The sequence below is a fragment of the Podarcis pityusensis genome, assembly GCF_964106645.2.
Source record: "Podarcis pityusensis genome assembly, chromosome: 3".
In the NCBI taxonomy this organism is placed as follows: domain Eukaryota; kingdom Metazoa; phylum Chordata; class Lepidosauria; order Squamata; family Lacertidae; genus Podarcis; species Podarcis pityusensis.
Genome location: NC_138026.1, coordinates 58,046,551 through 58,062,425, shown reverse-complemented (window position 1 = coordinate 58,062,425; position 15,875 = coordinate 58,046,551). Strand labels below are relative to the sequence as shown.

Genomic DNA, 15,875 nt, shown 5'->3' with positions numbered 1-15,875 from the left:
AATTTATATACTCCATAGTTCCTCTCCAAAGGAGCCTGGGGCAGCAAACACATCTGTAGTAAAAATAAAACCACGTGGCAGGTAGCAAACATTGAAATATGGTGGGTTTCTTGGACACCTATAGTGGGCTGCAATGAGGGCCTCCGAGACCCATAGGGTGCCCATCTGTGCTAAGGTAACTTATTTGGTGCTGGAAAGATGGAAGTGGCTTGCTAGAATGGGGTCATTCTATTTAGCCTTTGTCCTGCTCATAAGCTTTGCCTAATGAAGCAAGTATCAGTTAGGGGGGAGGCAATATTCATACTGTAAAAATGGTATGAAGAAAAGAAGCTCCCTAGTGACTATCTAAACCCCCCATTTATTCTTGGCTGCATTAAAAATATTTTTTTTATTTTTTTTAAAGAGAGGCAAGAATTCCAATCAAGATTCCCCATCTCATTTAGATACAGGGTCTCAACCATGAATCAACTAGAGACCTGGCTGGCTTTGAAAATCTAATAGTATAGTGCACCCTCATATCATGCTGTCTTCTCTCAGAATGGAGAGTTGCTTGCTGGATGCAGTTTGGTAGTACCATTGAATTAATGGAAGTTTGTGTATCTCCTTGGAATATTCTTAAGCAGTCTGAAGGCATTTGGCTTTTCTCAGGGTTTTCAGACATCAGTATCATTGTCTTTAATTAAAAAGATTAACTGGTAAGCCATTATGCTGTTCTTTCCTCTGCCCCCTACAACGTACTAGAAAATGAAATTCCAGAACTTATTAAAAGTAGAAACAGACTCTCTTTATATCTCTTGCACATCTTTGGTCTTCAAATGTCAATACTCTGCTTTCCCCCCTGTTTTGCTATATATCTGCCAGATTTATTATGCCAAATGACATTTCTTTCTATCATATTTCATTTCAGAGATGTAATGGTACCAGTCCCATAAGGGGGTTCTTCCCTTGTTAAAATGGCTGATGTAGTGGAAATGAAGCAATTTCTGTGGCTAAGAGAAGCTCGACTCCCACGAGAGGTGGTGGACTCTCCTTCCTTGGAGCCTTTTAAGCAGAGGTTGGATGACCATCTGTCATGTATGATTTAGTTGAGATTCCTGCAATGCAGGGGGTTGAAGTGGATGACCCTTGGAGTCCCTTCCAACTCTGCGATTCTATGATTCTCCTCTCACAAAACTGACAGCAGTGTCCATCTGCTTGACAGAGGAAGGGAAGATAATCCTTGTGTACACCAGCAAGCATTCAGCCCATCAATGTACAAGAACATTTCTGGATCAAGGCCAATTTCTTTTTTCTGTGGAACTCATATTCACCATTTGTCCCTGTACTTATGATACTATATAATTATTCAACTTTTTTTTTCCAGAGCAAAAAAGCTAAGAAGATTAAATGACTTTTCTTTTGCTCAGAAAGTCTTCTGGGTTTCCCCATTCCCTCCTGTAAAATAGAATTCTTTTGAGTTTCTGGTTTTAAAGTGGTTATGATGTGCTGATCTGTGTCTCAAATTAAACATTAGCTACATCCAGGAATTTCATTTCAGGGTCTTCATCAGAGTAACCCAGAGTGCATACAACCACTAAAGAGAATGGGAAACCCCAAAGAGATGTGGGGATCTGTTAGTGCCCTCCTACAATTTTTATCCATTGCATCTGCCACACTGACGTTTCATTTGTGTGACATTGATATCTCATGCATGTGTGTGTGCTAGAGCACAATTTATGGTGAAAATGTAAACACAAATTAGTACATCATTCATTTCCACCATAGTATGATTGAAAATGTGACATTTTAGAATGAAGGAGCCAGAGCTAGACATTCTGGAATAAATCAGGTATCAGTTGCAGAAAGTTTTCACAAAAGAAAACAGCTTTCCAAACCTGCAACTGCTGCAAAAAAAGACAAATCACAAAGATCATTCACTGTGTTCTCGTTCCATCCCCATTTGTGCTAAGAGCCTTAAGACTACAGTTACCATTTGTTTTTCATTTCAAGTTTTCTCTTCCGTGAATCCAAAAGTTGACCTTTTACCCTTACCAAGTGCTGACATGTTTAAACTTTTACACAACAATAAACATGTCTTTATAGATCGACTCTTCTTGTAAGGGAACACAATAGCACAGAGCCATGGTTCAGCATGCAATCTGTACAACTTTTAGGAAATATTCATCTGCCCAGAATGTTGCTTTTTTGCTAGTTCATAGACGGAATGGATTGAAATCACATTTAATATCCTTTAGGCCACTGCTACACTTAAGCAGAACAGGTAAGGGATATAGTTCAGTATTGCAATCAAGCATATAGATGAATTTCCAGGTTCAATTCCTGATATCTCTAGATAAGAAGAGGCTTTCTTTTTTGTGGGTGTTGGTGGGAAGCAGGGTGGTGGTGGTAAATACCTTGTTGTCTTAGACATTGGAGACAGAATGCTAGAGTAGATAATCCTGGGCCAGATGATCCATAATCTGATTTAATATCCTATGCCTACTTCCTTGCAAGTCCCATTCAACACTCTTCTGAGTGAGTAGGACTGGGCATCATCACACACCCATGACATAGATCAGGCACTCCAGAGTAGTGCAAGGCCAGGAAGAGTCTGAAGGCCAGGAAGAATAAATACTTTATTGCATAAAATGCAGGGGTATGAGTTTCTGGCTTTAAGTTTTTAATGAAGAGTAGCTCATATGAATTGCTGAGGAAAGAGAAAAAGATTAAGACTTAAATGGGAAGGGTTTCTATCAATCACACACTATTAAGGAATATAAGCTGACCTGTGTAATTGCATCATTTGAATGCTTCAAACTAAGGATGAAATAACCATTCCTCAGATAGGCTTAATGTTACCCTTTTCAGCAATTCTGCCCAATTCAGCAACTTGTGTGCATCCACAATTTCCCTATGGAAGTTGCTCCATTGACTATTGTATCTTAGGCTGAGAAATCTTTTTGCTACTCATATAGGTCATACTGATATTGCAAGTCCCAAGAGGATGAATGTGTCCTATGGAGAGATGGCTTCAGACCCAAGGGAAGCAATGTTACATGGAGTTTTGCCACACACACAAAACTTTTAGTCCGGGGTTTTTTTTTAATGGGAACAAATTAACATACAAAGATCCAGTAGCACACAGGAAAGCTCACATTTGTGGACTTCAGGAGGCTCTCTCTGCATTGTGAATCTTTCCCCAATTTTCTAGGTCAGCTACTGGGAGAATGATGCCTTTGGCTAAAGTTTCTTGCTGGAAGGAAGGGGGGGGGGGCAGAGCAGAAACACTGTCACTTTAGCTTTGCCAGTAGATAAATGGAAAAGTAAAGGAACCCAGATTTGATGTTATCTGTATGCTTCTTGCTCCTCCTCACCAAATAAAAGTCTAATTCAGTGGACTACAGTCTTCCTAGACCTATGACCCATTTCTAACCTCATCAGTTAAGATGAGAACCACTTTTAATCATCCCCCCTCTCTCTCCGTCTCTCTGGCTTGCCATCATGTAGTCAAGGGACAGGGAAACTTTGGTTGTCCTGATGTTGTAGGCTAGAATTCTCATTATCCCTGACCAATGGCCATGCTGGCAAGAGGCTGAAGGGAGTTGAAGTCCAGCAACATTTGGAGAGCCACAGGTTCTCCACCCTCGAGGTAGCTATTGGGCCATTTTCTTTCTTGGAGGACCCAAACAGATCAGAAACTGTGGACAAATTCAGACATGTGTCTATCATGTGACAGAGAATCTTACCTCTGAGATTTTGGTTTGCTGCTGAAAGTTTTTTTTATAAACAAATAAATAAATTAGGAACCATGAGGCTGCTGGCACAAACCACTTTACAGAAAGTTGCAACTCCATTGCACCACCAGTTGAAGATGAATGACTTAAGGGACGATGTAAGAGAGTGTGCTTTGGGAAGTGTGAAGCACTTAGAGCAAGAGGTGGTGTGTGGAGAGAGGTAACCATGTGGAAGAGAGAATGAACTGCCATTTTCTTTTCTTATTGAGCTCCACAATGAACACAAATACACAAAGTAGTAGCCACATAGAAATTAGAGTTGCAATTTTTTTTTACTGACAGGATTGTTTAAAAGAACTGAGGTTAGGCTCCATTTCTGTGGTACATTTTGTATAGATTAACTTGCACCTCCCAGAAATTGGTAAGGAATATTTTCCCCTTGCATTTACCTTCTGATGTGTCATGTGGAAACAGAAGAGATATGCAACTAGACTACACCTGCTGGTTTGAAATGCAGTATGTAAAGCTAGACTTTTGCACCCATTATATTCTACTTGTTTGACCTAGCTCTGGGTTGCTACATTTATCTCTAGGTAGCTCCAAGTCAAATGCTTATCATTTGTAAAAAAAAAATTACATATTGCAAGGGAAAATAGTACAACAGGAACATCACTTTATGCCAAACCATATCATTGGTTCACCTAGCCCAGTAAAACTGATGAGCAGTGGCTCTCCAGATTTTCAGCCGGCACCCTTTCCCCAGTCCTATCTGAAGGTGCCATGGATTGAACCTGGAACCTTCTAAATGCAAAACGCATGGCTTGGGATCAGATTATTTAAGAAACTGCTTCTCTGTGTATGATTATCCCACTCTGCATTCACTATTAAGATATTTTGCATGGGCCTTATAGGTTCTAAGGAAGAACACTTCTTACAAGCCACACACAATGGAATTGGTTACTAGAATAAATCTATCCTGGTGTGTGTGTGTGTGTTTAAAAGAAATGCAAAGTGCATATTTTGGCGTTAACCTTGGACATTTGTAATTCTCCTTGTCTTTAGAGCATAATGTTTGCTTTGCTTGTGTTTTCTTCATTGCAGATGGTTTATGGACATTAGAAAAAAAAGATTTGAACATTTTGCTACATGTAATTTTTTAAAACAAAAACTAACTTGCATTTAAATTTTTTTTTCCTAGAGTTAAATCCCAGAGAAACAGAATGTGATGAACTCAGATGTAGTGCTGGGACTGAAAGAAGTCTTTCTCCTCACACACAGAATAAAAAGGAAAGCTCCCCATCTATTAAATGAAAGTTGATGATCTATACTTACGGGTGCATCCTCCTTCTTCAAAGCCATAAAATCCATGAGCACAGCGGTCACACTTCTTTCCTCCAACACCTGGCTGGCAGTGGCACTGTCCAGTCTCATCACAGTCAAAAGATTTGGATCCAAATGAATTACAGTTGCAAGGAACACAGCCTCTGGATGACTGTACGCCAAAGGTTCCAGGCTGTCACAGTAGACAGAAGAAAATCATTTAGCAGAAATAAAAATAGCAAGCAATGCTAAAGGAAAAAAGTGTGCGAGAAGCACTGACTCTTGAAGGGTCAATGGATGTGAATGAGCCAGTTTGTTTAAGTCCTAAAGAGGTTAAAACAAATAGGAAGGTTCAAATCTGGCACCTCTCCTTGTAGCCCAATTTACCCAGTTCACACTTAAAGTCTGAAATGAATAAGATACCAACATCTGAAATACAAAAAAAGACAACTCTGAAAGCTCCAAAGTTAATTTGAAATCTGATTCATTGGTCCTCATTAAGGAATCAGTATAGTGTAACACCAAGCATTCTAAATTCTGAACTTGGTTCTGCTCTAATGGATCACCTTGCAAAAGCAACTTTTAATATGCACTCCCGATGTATCTAATAACAAAGGATGAGCTAACAGAAGAGTCTTCATTTGGGCTACCACAGGGCTTTTGATTTAATGTGGCGGCTATCACTTTTCCATAGGACACATACAGCCATTATTCTGCCTTGCAGAGTTTAGCTTATGTGGCCTCTGAGGCCTTTAGATAATGTGGAGGCCAACTGTGCACATTCAAAATGAGACAGGGAAATGCCTCTCTTTTCCCATCTCCACAGACGACGTCCCTCCTTGCAATGCTGCTGTATGGCATAGAACAGCAAGGATTTTCTGTTAAACCTGTATCACCATGAACCTGTATTAGCAGTAACTATTAGTGCAACATCATTGATCCAAGCATGCTCACAAATCCCAATTTGTGCATTTGGAATATTGTGTAGGGCTCAACCATTGGAAAGTCCTGGCCTAAATTCAGCCCCATAAGTCTACCAGGTAAACTAGAGGTCCTTGGTCCACCAACCCTGCCTGTTCAGAAAGTACCTCAGAGCAAGGTTCTGTTCAATACATAAGCTTCAGTTATCCCTACTTCAGCATGGGATCAGCGGGCCTTGTTCAGATTACAGGGGCAGAGGCTGAAGTTGCTTCCTCATGCAAAGCCAAGTAACAGCAATAAGTATGCAATTTATCCACCGTTTCACCACTGTATATTATGACTAGTACTATAGCATCATATCTCTCACTAAGAACAGAAAGGAATGCCTCAACATGCAATTAAACCAGCAAGCACCCGTCCTCTAAATCACCAGTTTCATAGGAAAAGTAAATCCTGTTTATAAGGGGGAAAGGCAGAAAATCAAATTCCATTTTAGATAAAATTGTCTGCTTAACCTACAATTAACTTAAGAAGTTGGGTCAGTGGCTGCAGTGCACCAGTGAGGAGAACTACAAATTCACATATAAAATTATGCTTTGTTAACTATTTTCTTACTGAGAGGGTGAATTATCTAATAAGAGTGATACATTTTGTGTTAATTACTATGCGCTGGATTCAACTAACTGGTACCGCTATAAGTAACTCTGTATAGAGAGTTACCTGAGAACATTACTTTAGGTGAATTCAAGTAATCACAATAACTTAGGTTACGAGGGTTACTAATATTAGCCAAGTTCCTTTGTAACTTGATTCTTAGTTATCTGAAAAGTCAGCATTCAAAATTTACTTTTTTCTCAGATATCCCCCTCATTAATTACCTCAATTGCCTGATGCATCACACTGCAACAGCATGGGTCCTGAACTTCAACTAAATCCCAGGAATTTCAATGGGATTTATTCTCTAGCGCATATTGTACCAGACAATGTTTTGATGTTGAAAGAACACTGACTGTTTTCTAATGGTTTGCTTCTACTGCATTGTTAGTGTAACACAACACAGACACATGCTAGAATGCAATGCATGCTGTACATGGTCTTTTTGATTACCAAAGAGGCAGGTTTGAAAGCACCTCTCGGGCACCCACTTGCACTGGAGTAGCCCCATCTCTGATGAGGTGCTCTGATTTGCTGAGCTGGTAATGGGTTTTCCTTCTGGATATACACCTGTCTGCTCAGCTCACATCGTTTACCAGTGAATCCTGATTTACAGATACATCTCCCTGACACATCACAGTTTAGTGACATGGATCCTAGAGGATTGCATCCACACGGTGTACAGAATTGCTTTTCTGGAACCCAAACATAACCAGGCTTTTGAAGAGAAAGAGAGGGAAAACAAGTTAGAAAACAAAGTTGTACAAGAAAAGGTTAGAAGAGAGAGAAAGAGCAAGAAGTCTATTATAAATATTTGTACACCAAACAATTTGGTTTTCTTAGTGTACATATGGAATTAAACTGAATCAACTAAAGATTACATAAATTCAATGGCGTTTTGTTTTATACTTAAAACTATCATATGCACATCTTATAAAGCCCAGTAAACTTTGCTCTAAACTACAACCGATAATGCTCCAGTAATGTAAACACATCAGTATCTAATAAATGAGCTAATGCCAAACATGATCATAATGGGGGTTGAATCCAATTGTGCTCCTTCACTCATGCAAGAACTTTTGACCCAGTGGTCACCTCTGCCAATGTAAGGGAGAGGCAATTTCCACCAACTCCATCTCACCCTGCAGCCCGTTGCACCCCTGAAAATCTGTTTCAGAAGGTTGGGGGACCCTCCAGAACAGGCATAGAGGGTGACAGTGGGTAGAAAGAACTGATAAAAATTGCTTTCCTTCTGTTGGATTAAAAAGCCATTAAAAATGGAATTCTATCCTGAGAGTGCTATTGAGATGATCATGTTACTTTTCAAATCCCAGTTTTTTACTGTTGACATTTTTTTCCTAGGTTTCTTAATGGCTTTGTATTGTAATTTCCCCCATAGAAAGTTAAAGTGCTCTAATGAAACATACACACAGGAGAGAAGTAAAATAATCTTTTAGGAGAAGCCCTTGGAGTTCCACAGATCACCACAGCACAGAATCACTTTCCTATTTTTCTGGACAGCCTTACCCATTTATTGGGCCAACCTGTTTCACTCATTTCAAATCGTTCATTTCAAATGCTTCGAAGGTTTGCTTTATTGTTGTAAACACTGACATAATCATTGTGATCAAGGTGTGAGATAAGTGGTCAGAAAACAGGTAACCGACCTAACCTCTTTTTTAAAAAACAAAAGCAAATGGACATTGAGTCCACAACTGCACTGAATGATAATTCTAGAAGCCAAGAGGGTTGTTCCTTATGTTTTCTTTCCGAGAGACCCTTCTGTATTTGTTTATAAAATTCAAAAAAACAAACATGTGAATCATGATGCAACAATGCAAAAAGGGGGTGTTCCGCCCATTTTCTTTCTTTCTTTTTTTCATGTCAACTATTATGTCAGTTTTTGTTGTTTGTTTTGCAAAGAACTAAAATGTTCCTTTATATACATAAAAAGATATTAACTATTCATGGTGTACATTTATCTTGTTTGACTTAAGTTTTAAAAGGGGATAGATTCTGTGCACCACAAACAACATGTTCCTATTAGCACCAATAATGATTCCAGAAAGCCTTAGAAATAAATTCTGAGACACGTATCAAAGGCAGTTAGCATCCTTAGTTCTAAGCCCAAAACCACCCTCAACATTTTATTTGAACAACAACAAAAAAGAGTCATAATATAACACATAGAAAGGGGAGGGAAAGCAATAAGGATGGATCAGTTTTTATAGCTTACCTTACACTCATCACATCTACGGCCCACCACGTTGGGTCTGCAGTCACACTGCCCAGTCTTAGAGTTGCAAGTCTCTGAAAATGAGCCATTGAGATGGCAACGACAAGCTACACGGAAATAAGAAAGGGTGTCATAATGTAATGCATGCTGGCACGCTATGATATGTACATGAAACAAAATGGACTCCACTTTTATCGTGTGTACACACACACACACACTGTAACTCTGTTCTTGGTCTACAATTAGCCCCACAAGAGAAAGATGAGTGCCACTGCCCTCTTCCATTTTTAACTGACTCAGAACCATGTAACTAGAACCCTGCCATGAGCACACAATCCTGATTAGGTCACTGATGGCTTCTTCTGTATTCAAGGGCAGGTGCCAGGCTACACATTCTGCATGAAAAAGTCATTGTCTGCACAGATAATGGAATTCTAGTACCAGATTATGTGACTTATGATCACAGGAGAATTTTAATAATATAAATACACCCCTGGGAAAGCCACGCAATGCTGTGGCCCAGTAATCCCTGCAATGGATTACTCCAAGGACACACCTCATGGGTTTCAATGCACATCCATCCAGTATTTCCTTTGGCCACTTCCTACTGGGTGGCGGGTGCCTCTCCCCTACAGACAGTTCCCCTAAACCATTTAGCTGTGCCTCAGATTATACAGAATGTATAGTCATTAGGGCTTTATGTTCTTTTCTTTTTTTAATCTGCCTTGAAGACCATGCAACTTTCAGCTGTATGAATCTTGTGTTGTTTCCATAATTAAAAGCCAGTTGTGAAATAATGGTACAAAAAGATCTGGGCTACTGGTTTGATACTTTTATTTTACATTTTTGTTTCTTAAAAATAATGTTTAGGAATAACAGGGCTGGTGACAAAACTGAGCTGCCAAATGAATTGACTATTGTAAATGACCCCAGCAGGAAGGAAAGAAGGGAAAGGGAGGGGAAAAACCACAGTATTTTGAGAGCAAGACTCATGCTTTGCAAGTTTTCAATCACGAAGTTGATTCTTTAATGAAAAGGAAAAATTGAAAGCAACAAAGCATAGGCACAGTCCCTCTGATTTCACAGCTTCAGGGCAAACTTCATGGAAGCCTGCCCAAGAAATATGCAAAAAAGAAAGCCTAGTCGTAATAGGAGGAGAAATAAATTTGCGGTAACTGCAAGCACAAGAACATTAATATACTGAGAAGTTCTACTATGAACTCAGCTAATGACAAAAAGCAAATAATATAAATATACATTAAAAAACTATCTATTTTAATGTGTGTTTTTTGTATATATTGTATGTTTTCGCTCCACACAGAGCCTCCTATACAGCTGTCTCTGTAGAGGAAATGTTCAAAGTTTCAGCCATGTCAATGCCTCAAGGAAAGAAGCACAGCAATGGGAGTTTCAATTCTGCTCATAGTTTGATTTTTCAAATCCGCTGCTTTTTAAATGACAGCCTTAAAGAGCAAGTCACGAGGCACCGCACCAATGAATTATTAATCAACTCCAGTGCAGCTGCTGAAATTGGAACCTGTAAAAATCCCAAATGTGCAGAAGTGGTGGTGGTGGGGAAATCTTATGAAAATCTTATTAGTGCAAGAGACTGAATTGATCCACAGAAGACTCTACCTAGATGGAAGACAAGGAGTGGCTATGTTTGCATGGCACTGTATTGCCTTGGAGATCCATGAATGAGCTGGTTGAAAATTATATTTAATGCTGCCAGGGGATTCTTTGTAGATCAGATGTTCTGTGCCAAGTGGTCAGCTGGGGATTAACTGTGTTATGTATATGGTTGGTGAGAACGGGTGAAGGTGAGGTGCTAAGGATGTGTTTGGGAGATGCTACTGCAGAAGGAAGTGTTGGCATAGCTTCCATCTCAGTTATCTTGCTTAGCCAATAATGCCTTAACACACGGAATTGTTACCGTATCTTTGTACAGTATTTGCTTTTTACTTGTAGTGTTCCTTTTAAAAGGATATGTTGTTTCAATTTTCCTCCAATTTTTTTTTCCAAATTAATTTTCCAAATTATTACAAATCAAACCAAATTACTTTAATTTAATACAATTAAATTTCCCGCTCCGGTTCTGAACATATGATAAATTTTAATTATGCTACTTTAAACCATGGACATTTATTGCACTTTTGTATTTGATATTCATTTGCAAAGTTCTGTTCTTATATTTTGCAATGTTGTACTTGATATTTTAAGATTCACCGTAAACCGGTAAAGGAATTATCTAAATCAGCGATTCCCAAACTCCCCTGCAATGGATCTCTCAAAAATTGCTGATGGCTTTAGCAGACCACGGAATTATTATTTTTTTCTGCTTATTGTAGGAATTATGATGTGCTGTGCTAGATGCTGTATTATTTTTAATTGTATTTCTATTGCTTCTTTTGTTTCTTACATTGTATTACAATTTGAATTCTCCAGAATTTTATAGAACTCAAATGGTAAGTGTTCTTCACAGACATGCTGTGCATCACCTGAATAAAGCTTGTGGACCAATGGTAGTCCACAGACCAGGGTGGGAACCCTCAATCTAAATACAGTCATACCTCGGATCCTGAATACCTTGGTACTCAGATGTTTTGGCTTCCGCACGCCGCAAACCTGGAAGTGAGTGTTCTGGTTTGTGAACGTTCGTTGGAACCCAAACATCTGACAGGGCCTCCACAGCTTCTGATTGGCTGCAGGAAGTTCCTGCAGCCAATCAGAAGCTGTGCTTTGATTTCCGAACATTTTGGAAGTTGAGCGGACTTCTAGAACGGATTCCATTTGACTTCCAAGGTACAGCTGTAAATCAAATACATAGATAAATAAAAGAAATATATCTCCTACCTTTACACCAAATGATTCACTCAGTGGGAACAACAAAGCAGTACTATTGCACAATCTCTTTTTTAATACCAGTAGTGACATCCTTCTGATTAGTCATGCACTGTGACAGACACTGAACATAAGGCAGGCATCCCCAAACTCGGCCCTCCAGTTGTTTTGGGACTACAATTCCCATAATCCCTGACCACTGGTCCTGTAGCTAGGGATGATGGGAGTTGTAGTCCCAAAACCCCTGGATGGCTGAGTCTGAGGATGCCTGACATAAGGGCAGAAGAAATATGCAAAAGGAGTTGGCAAGAAAAGGGCAGCCTTTACCTTCATTTCCTCCTCAATATGCTTAAGGCAACCTTTTGTCCACCAGCTACAAGGTGCATAGAAAGGTTCTCCTAAACCCCAAACCTGTGGCCAGCTTGACTAGCAGGAGAATGGGAAGAATAGAAGGCTGCTGCATGTGCCTGTGTGCATATGACAAGATCATCATTGTGATGTGCATTTTCTTCCTCTTGCTCCACATAATTGGTTGCCGCTGACAGGGGAGAGAAACACTTAGCCAAATGGTGTCATGACATGAGGTTAGCTATATTCAATCTTATGAAGAGGGCAAGCTCAACACAGTGCTGTTATTTTCATACCCTTGTTTATCATCATCTCATTTAGTCTGGCCTAGGAAAGCAGAAGCGGCAGGGAAGAATTCTGCGGTTCCTCTCCAGGGTTCCTAGTTTTTATTGTCCTATAGCAGGCAATTTGAAACGAGACTGGTAAGGGAGCAAGCCCTGTCCAGAGATGAAGGAAGGCATCACAGGCCATAACAGGGACAACAGGACACCCTCATAAAGTTGATTTTCCGCAAGGGTAAAAATGGGTCCCACAACGTCATCATGACAACCCAACTGTCAAATGTGTGGCAGGGTGAATGGACTGGATCCAGTTCTCCACCCTTGGTATAATCTGAAGTTCAGATGAAAAAAGGGTGCTGCCCTCTTTTAATATGTAAAATCCTGTGCGCAAGTGACAGAACCACAAAATTAATTAATTAAATAAATAAATAAATAAACAAAGAATGACCCTGAATCTAGATAGCAAGTAAGGAAATCTGAAGTAACCGCATTTTGGATAATGTGACACTTCCTGTACGCAATACCATAAAAATAAATGCATGTCCTGTTTGACAGACCGTCATGCGCTATGCCCATAGGGAATGAATGCATTCTGACAGGAGAAGCAGGATTCCAAGACTTACGTTGACAGTTCTTTACATCAACAGCATCTCCGAAATACCCATCAGCACACTTCTCACAGTATTGGCCTGTTGTACCTGGCTTACATATCAGACAAGCTCCAGACAAGCTGTCACAGCTGCCAGGAATGGAGAAGTCGAGGTTGTCATTACACTGGCAAGGCTGGCACGATCCCCCTGGTTTTAAAGGTTGTCCAAAATATCCTTCTGCACACCTAGGGCGACAGACATAACATCTTAAAGTATTTACATTGACCTGTTGGCATTTTTTAAAAAAATAACATTGTTTACAGCTCTGTTGCCTTACGAATCACTAAAGACAGCTTTATTTTCTCTCAAGTGTTTCTCAGAGTTTCCCTACCCACCCACCATTCCCATCGTTTTTTTCAGTTTCCTTAACAGCACTGAAGATTCATTACTAGCTGAAATCCTGCCAGCTCCACCAGTTATTAGATTTCAGGGAGGGGGGACCGCAGAAGAGCAGGGAGAGGGCGGGAGCTGGTCACTGAGGCTGAAGATGAGAAAAAGCATAATAAGAAACCTGTCTGTTACCACTCCAGTGGAAATCAGATTCATGTGGAGAACCCTTTATGATACAGCCCATCATGTGCAAGTATACAAGAAAGAAACTCAACTGTGTCAGCTAACCAGCAAATCTGATATACTCCGCCATGCAACATAAAGGGTCTGGTTGAGAAAGGAAAACAAAAAAACCATGCAAATTGACAATGAAATAAACTGTATGCATAACAAGGGGTGGGAGCACGCATGCTAACGCAAGAAACCTTTGATTTCACCCCAGGTGGTGGATCTTCAGCATAAGACTGCACCCTTAGAAATAGTTGTTAAACTGGGTGAAATTGTATTATAGAGGTTTTGTTGCCCCTCTGCTCCATCAGCCTGTGCTTACAGTGGCCAACCAGATGCCTGTGGGAAACCCTCAAGTAGGATCTGACCACAAGAGAACTCTTCTCCGCTGCAGTTTCCAGCAGCTGTCATGCAGAAGCATTACTGCCTCCAACCATCATGGCTAGTAGCCATTGATAGCTCTCTCCTCCATGAATTTGTCTAATAGCCTTTTAAACCCAACTAAGTTGGTGGCCTTCAAGGTGTCCAGTGGGAGAATAGTTCCATAGTTTAACTATGTGCTGCATGGAAAAGTCCTTTCTTTTATCTGTCCTGATTCTTCCAACATTCAGCTTCACCGGATGTCCACGAGTTCTAGTGTTATGAGGGACACAGGTGGTGCTGTGGTCTAAACCACTGGGCCCCTTGGGCTTGCTGATTGGAAGGGTGGTGGTTCGAATCCACGCAACGGGGTGAGCTCCTGTTGCTCTGTCCCAGCTTCTGCCAATTTAGCAGTTAGAAAGCACATTTAACTTTTACCTAGTGTTATGAGAGACCAATAAAAACTTTTCACTATCCCCTTTCTCCATGCCATGCATAATTTTTATAAACTTGCATCATGTTGCCTCTTACTTGCCTTTTCTCTAAAATTCCCTAAAGCATCTGAGCTGGCAACTCTTAAGTAAGTGAATGGCAGACTAGATGCTAGTTTTCCTTGGTTTGACTAAGCAGGCCTAGACTGTTCATGAACTACATGGAACCTGTAGAACAAAGGGCCTCATATGGCCAGTCCAATGCAATTTCTGCAAGTATGCTGAGATAATACAGATGGCTCCTTCAATTGCTAATAATTTTCGCCTTCGCTTATCAGGATTTATTTCTTTTGCTCTGCCCATCCTCTTTCATTTAAGCTTTTGTCTTGTATCGGATAATGCCAGCAGAAATGTACAAAGCCAGTCATAAGAAGAACACCCAGAGGATTTGTGACTACTGATGTGCTAATCATAAATAACCCTTCTACTAATGACAATCCACTTTGATCACTCCCCTCCCTCCCTGCCCCAATTCTCATCATTTCAGAGTCTGCTAATTAAAGTTAACATAAACCTTGGTCTCCTGGCCTTTTCCAAGTGTTCTGGAACCACATTCTACTGATGTGTCTTGTGATGAATCCCAAATAGCTTTCAAAAGCACTGATTGCTGGGGCGGGGGAGGGCGGGGAGAAGTGACCCTAATCCTGTCTTGTCTCCCTTTTGCTTCCTTTTTCCTTCTCTGAATTTCCTGGTAAACCCTGAATGTTGTCTACTTTATAGCTCGATATGTTTCCTTTAGGAATTCTTCCACTTCACTCACTCTCTTCTGATCCAATGGGCTGTGCTCATGAGAACGGGCACAAAGGAGGAACGAGTCATGTGTAACATTAATATCTTATATTAACAGGGAAGTCGTATCTTTAAACACAACAACAGTGCCGAATGGCTATAAGGAAAAGAAACAGAGGAAGAAAAATGCAGATATTATTAATATTATTGTCTGCAAACGTGACATGAAGGCTGGTAACATCAACCCCGCCATGTGGGAATCCCTTGCAAACGACCGCAGTGCCTGGAGACATGCCATAAAGTCATGTATCCATAGCAGTGACCTGAGGAGAACTGACCCCTGGGAGGAGTGCAGAGAGAAGAAATGCCTTGGTGCATCTGTAGCTGCACAACTGGGTGCCTTCATCTGCCTCAGCTGTAACAAATATGTCTCTTCCTCATTGGTCTCTACAGCCACAGCAGGCGCTGTAACCTTCCAGCAGCTTGACCTCACCCACAAAGGCACACTCCTCCATTGTCTCCTGAAACAGTTGGATGCCAGCATCATTATTGTTGGAAAAGCTTGTTTTTTGTGGGGGAGAGGACATTCTTGTCCCTCTTAGATGTAGCTATAAACTAGAGTAATATCATCCACATCTACCTGGCAGGCACATATAAGCCTTTTTCTCCCTAGGGTACATCCATTCAAATTGCAGGATGGATGGAATCACAGAGCATCAGATTATGCTATTCAACCTGAACAACTTGTAGAATAGCAATATGAATGAGAGAAA

At 40.4% G+C, this 15,875-nt stretch overlaps 1 protein-coding gene across 7 annotated transcripts in view; it reads right to left on the bottom strand.

Moving 5' to 3' along the window:
- LAMA2 (laminin subunit alpha 2) overlaps positions 1–15,875 on the bottom strand; it is a 380,508-nt gene that overhangs the window by 127,096 nt on the left and 237,537 nt on the right. For 4 of the 7 annotated variants that reach the window (XM_080999463.1, XM_080999466.1, XM_080999464.1 and 1 more), the window contains 4 exons: positions 12,938–13,149; positions 8,845–8,951; positions 7,062–7,325; positions 5,046–5,226 (listed from right to left, as the gene is read on the bottom strand). In XM_080999463.1, coding sequence (XP_080855589.1) covers positions 5,046–5,226; positions 7,062–7,325; positions 8,845–8,951; positions 12,938–13,149 — 764 coding nt within the window. The remainder of the gene's footprint in view (positions 1–5,045; positions 5,227–7,061; positions 7,326–8,844; positions 8,952–12,937; positions 13,150–15,875) is intronic. The other 3 variants (XM_080999467.1, XM_080999468.1, XM_080999469.1) reach the window with 1 other exon arrangement.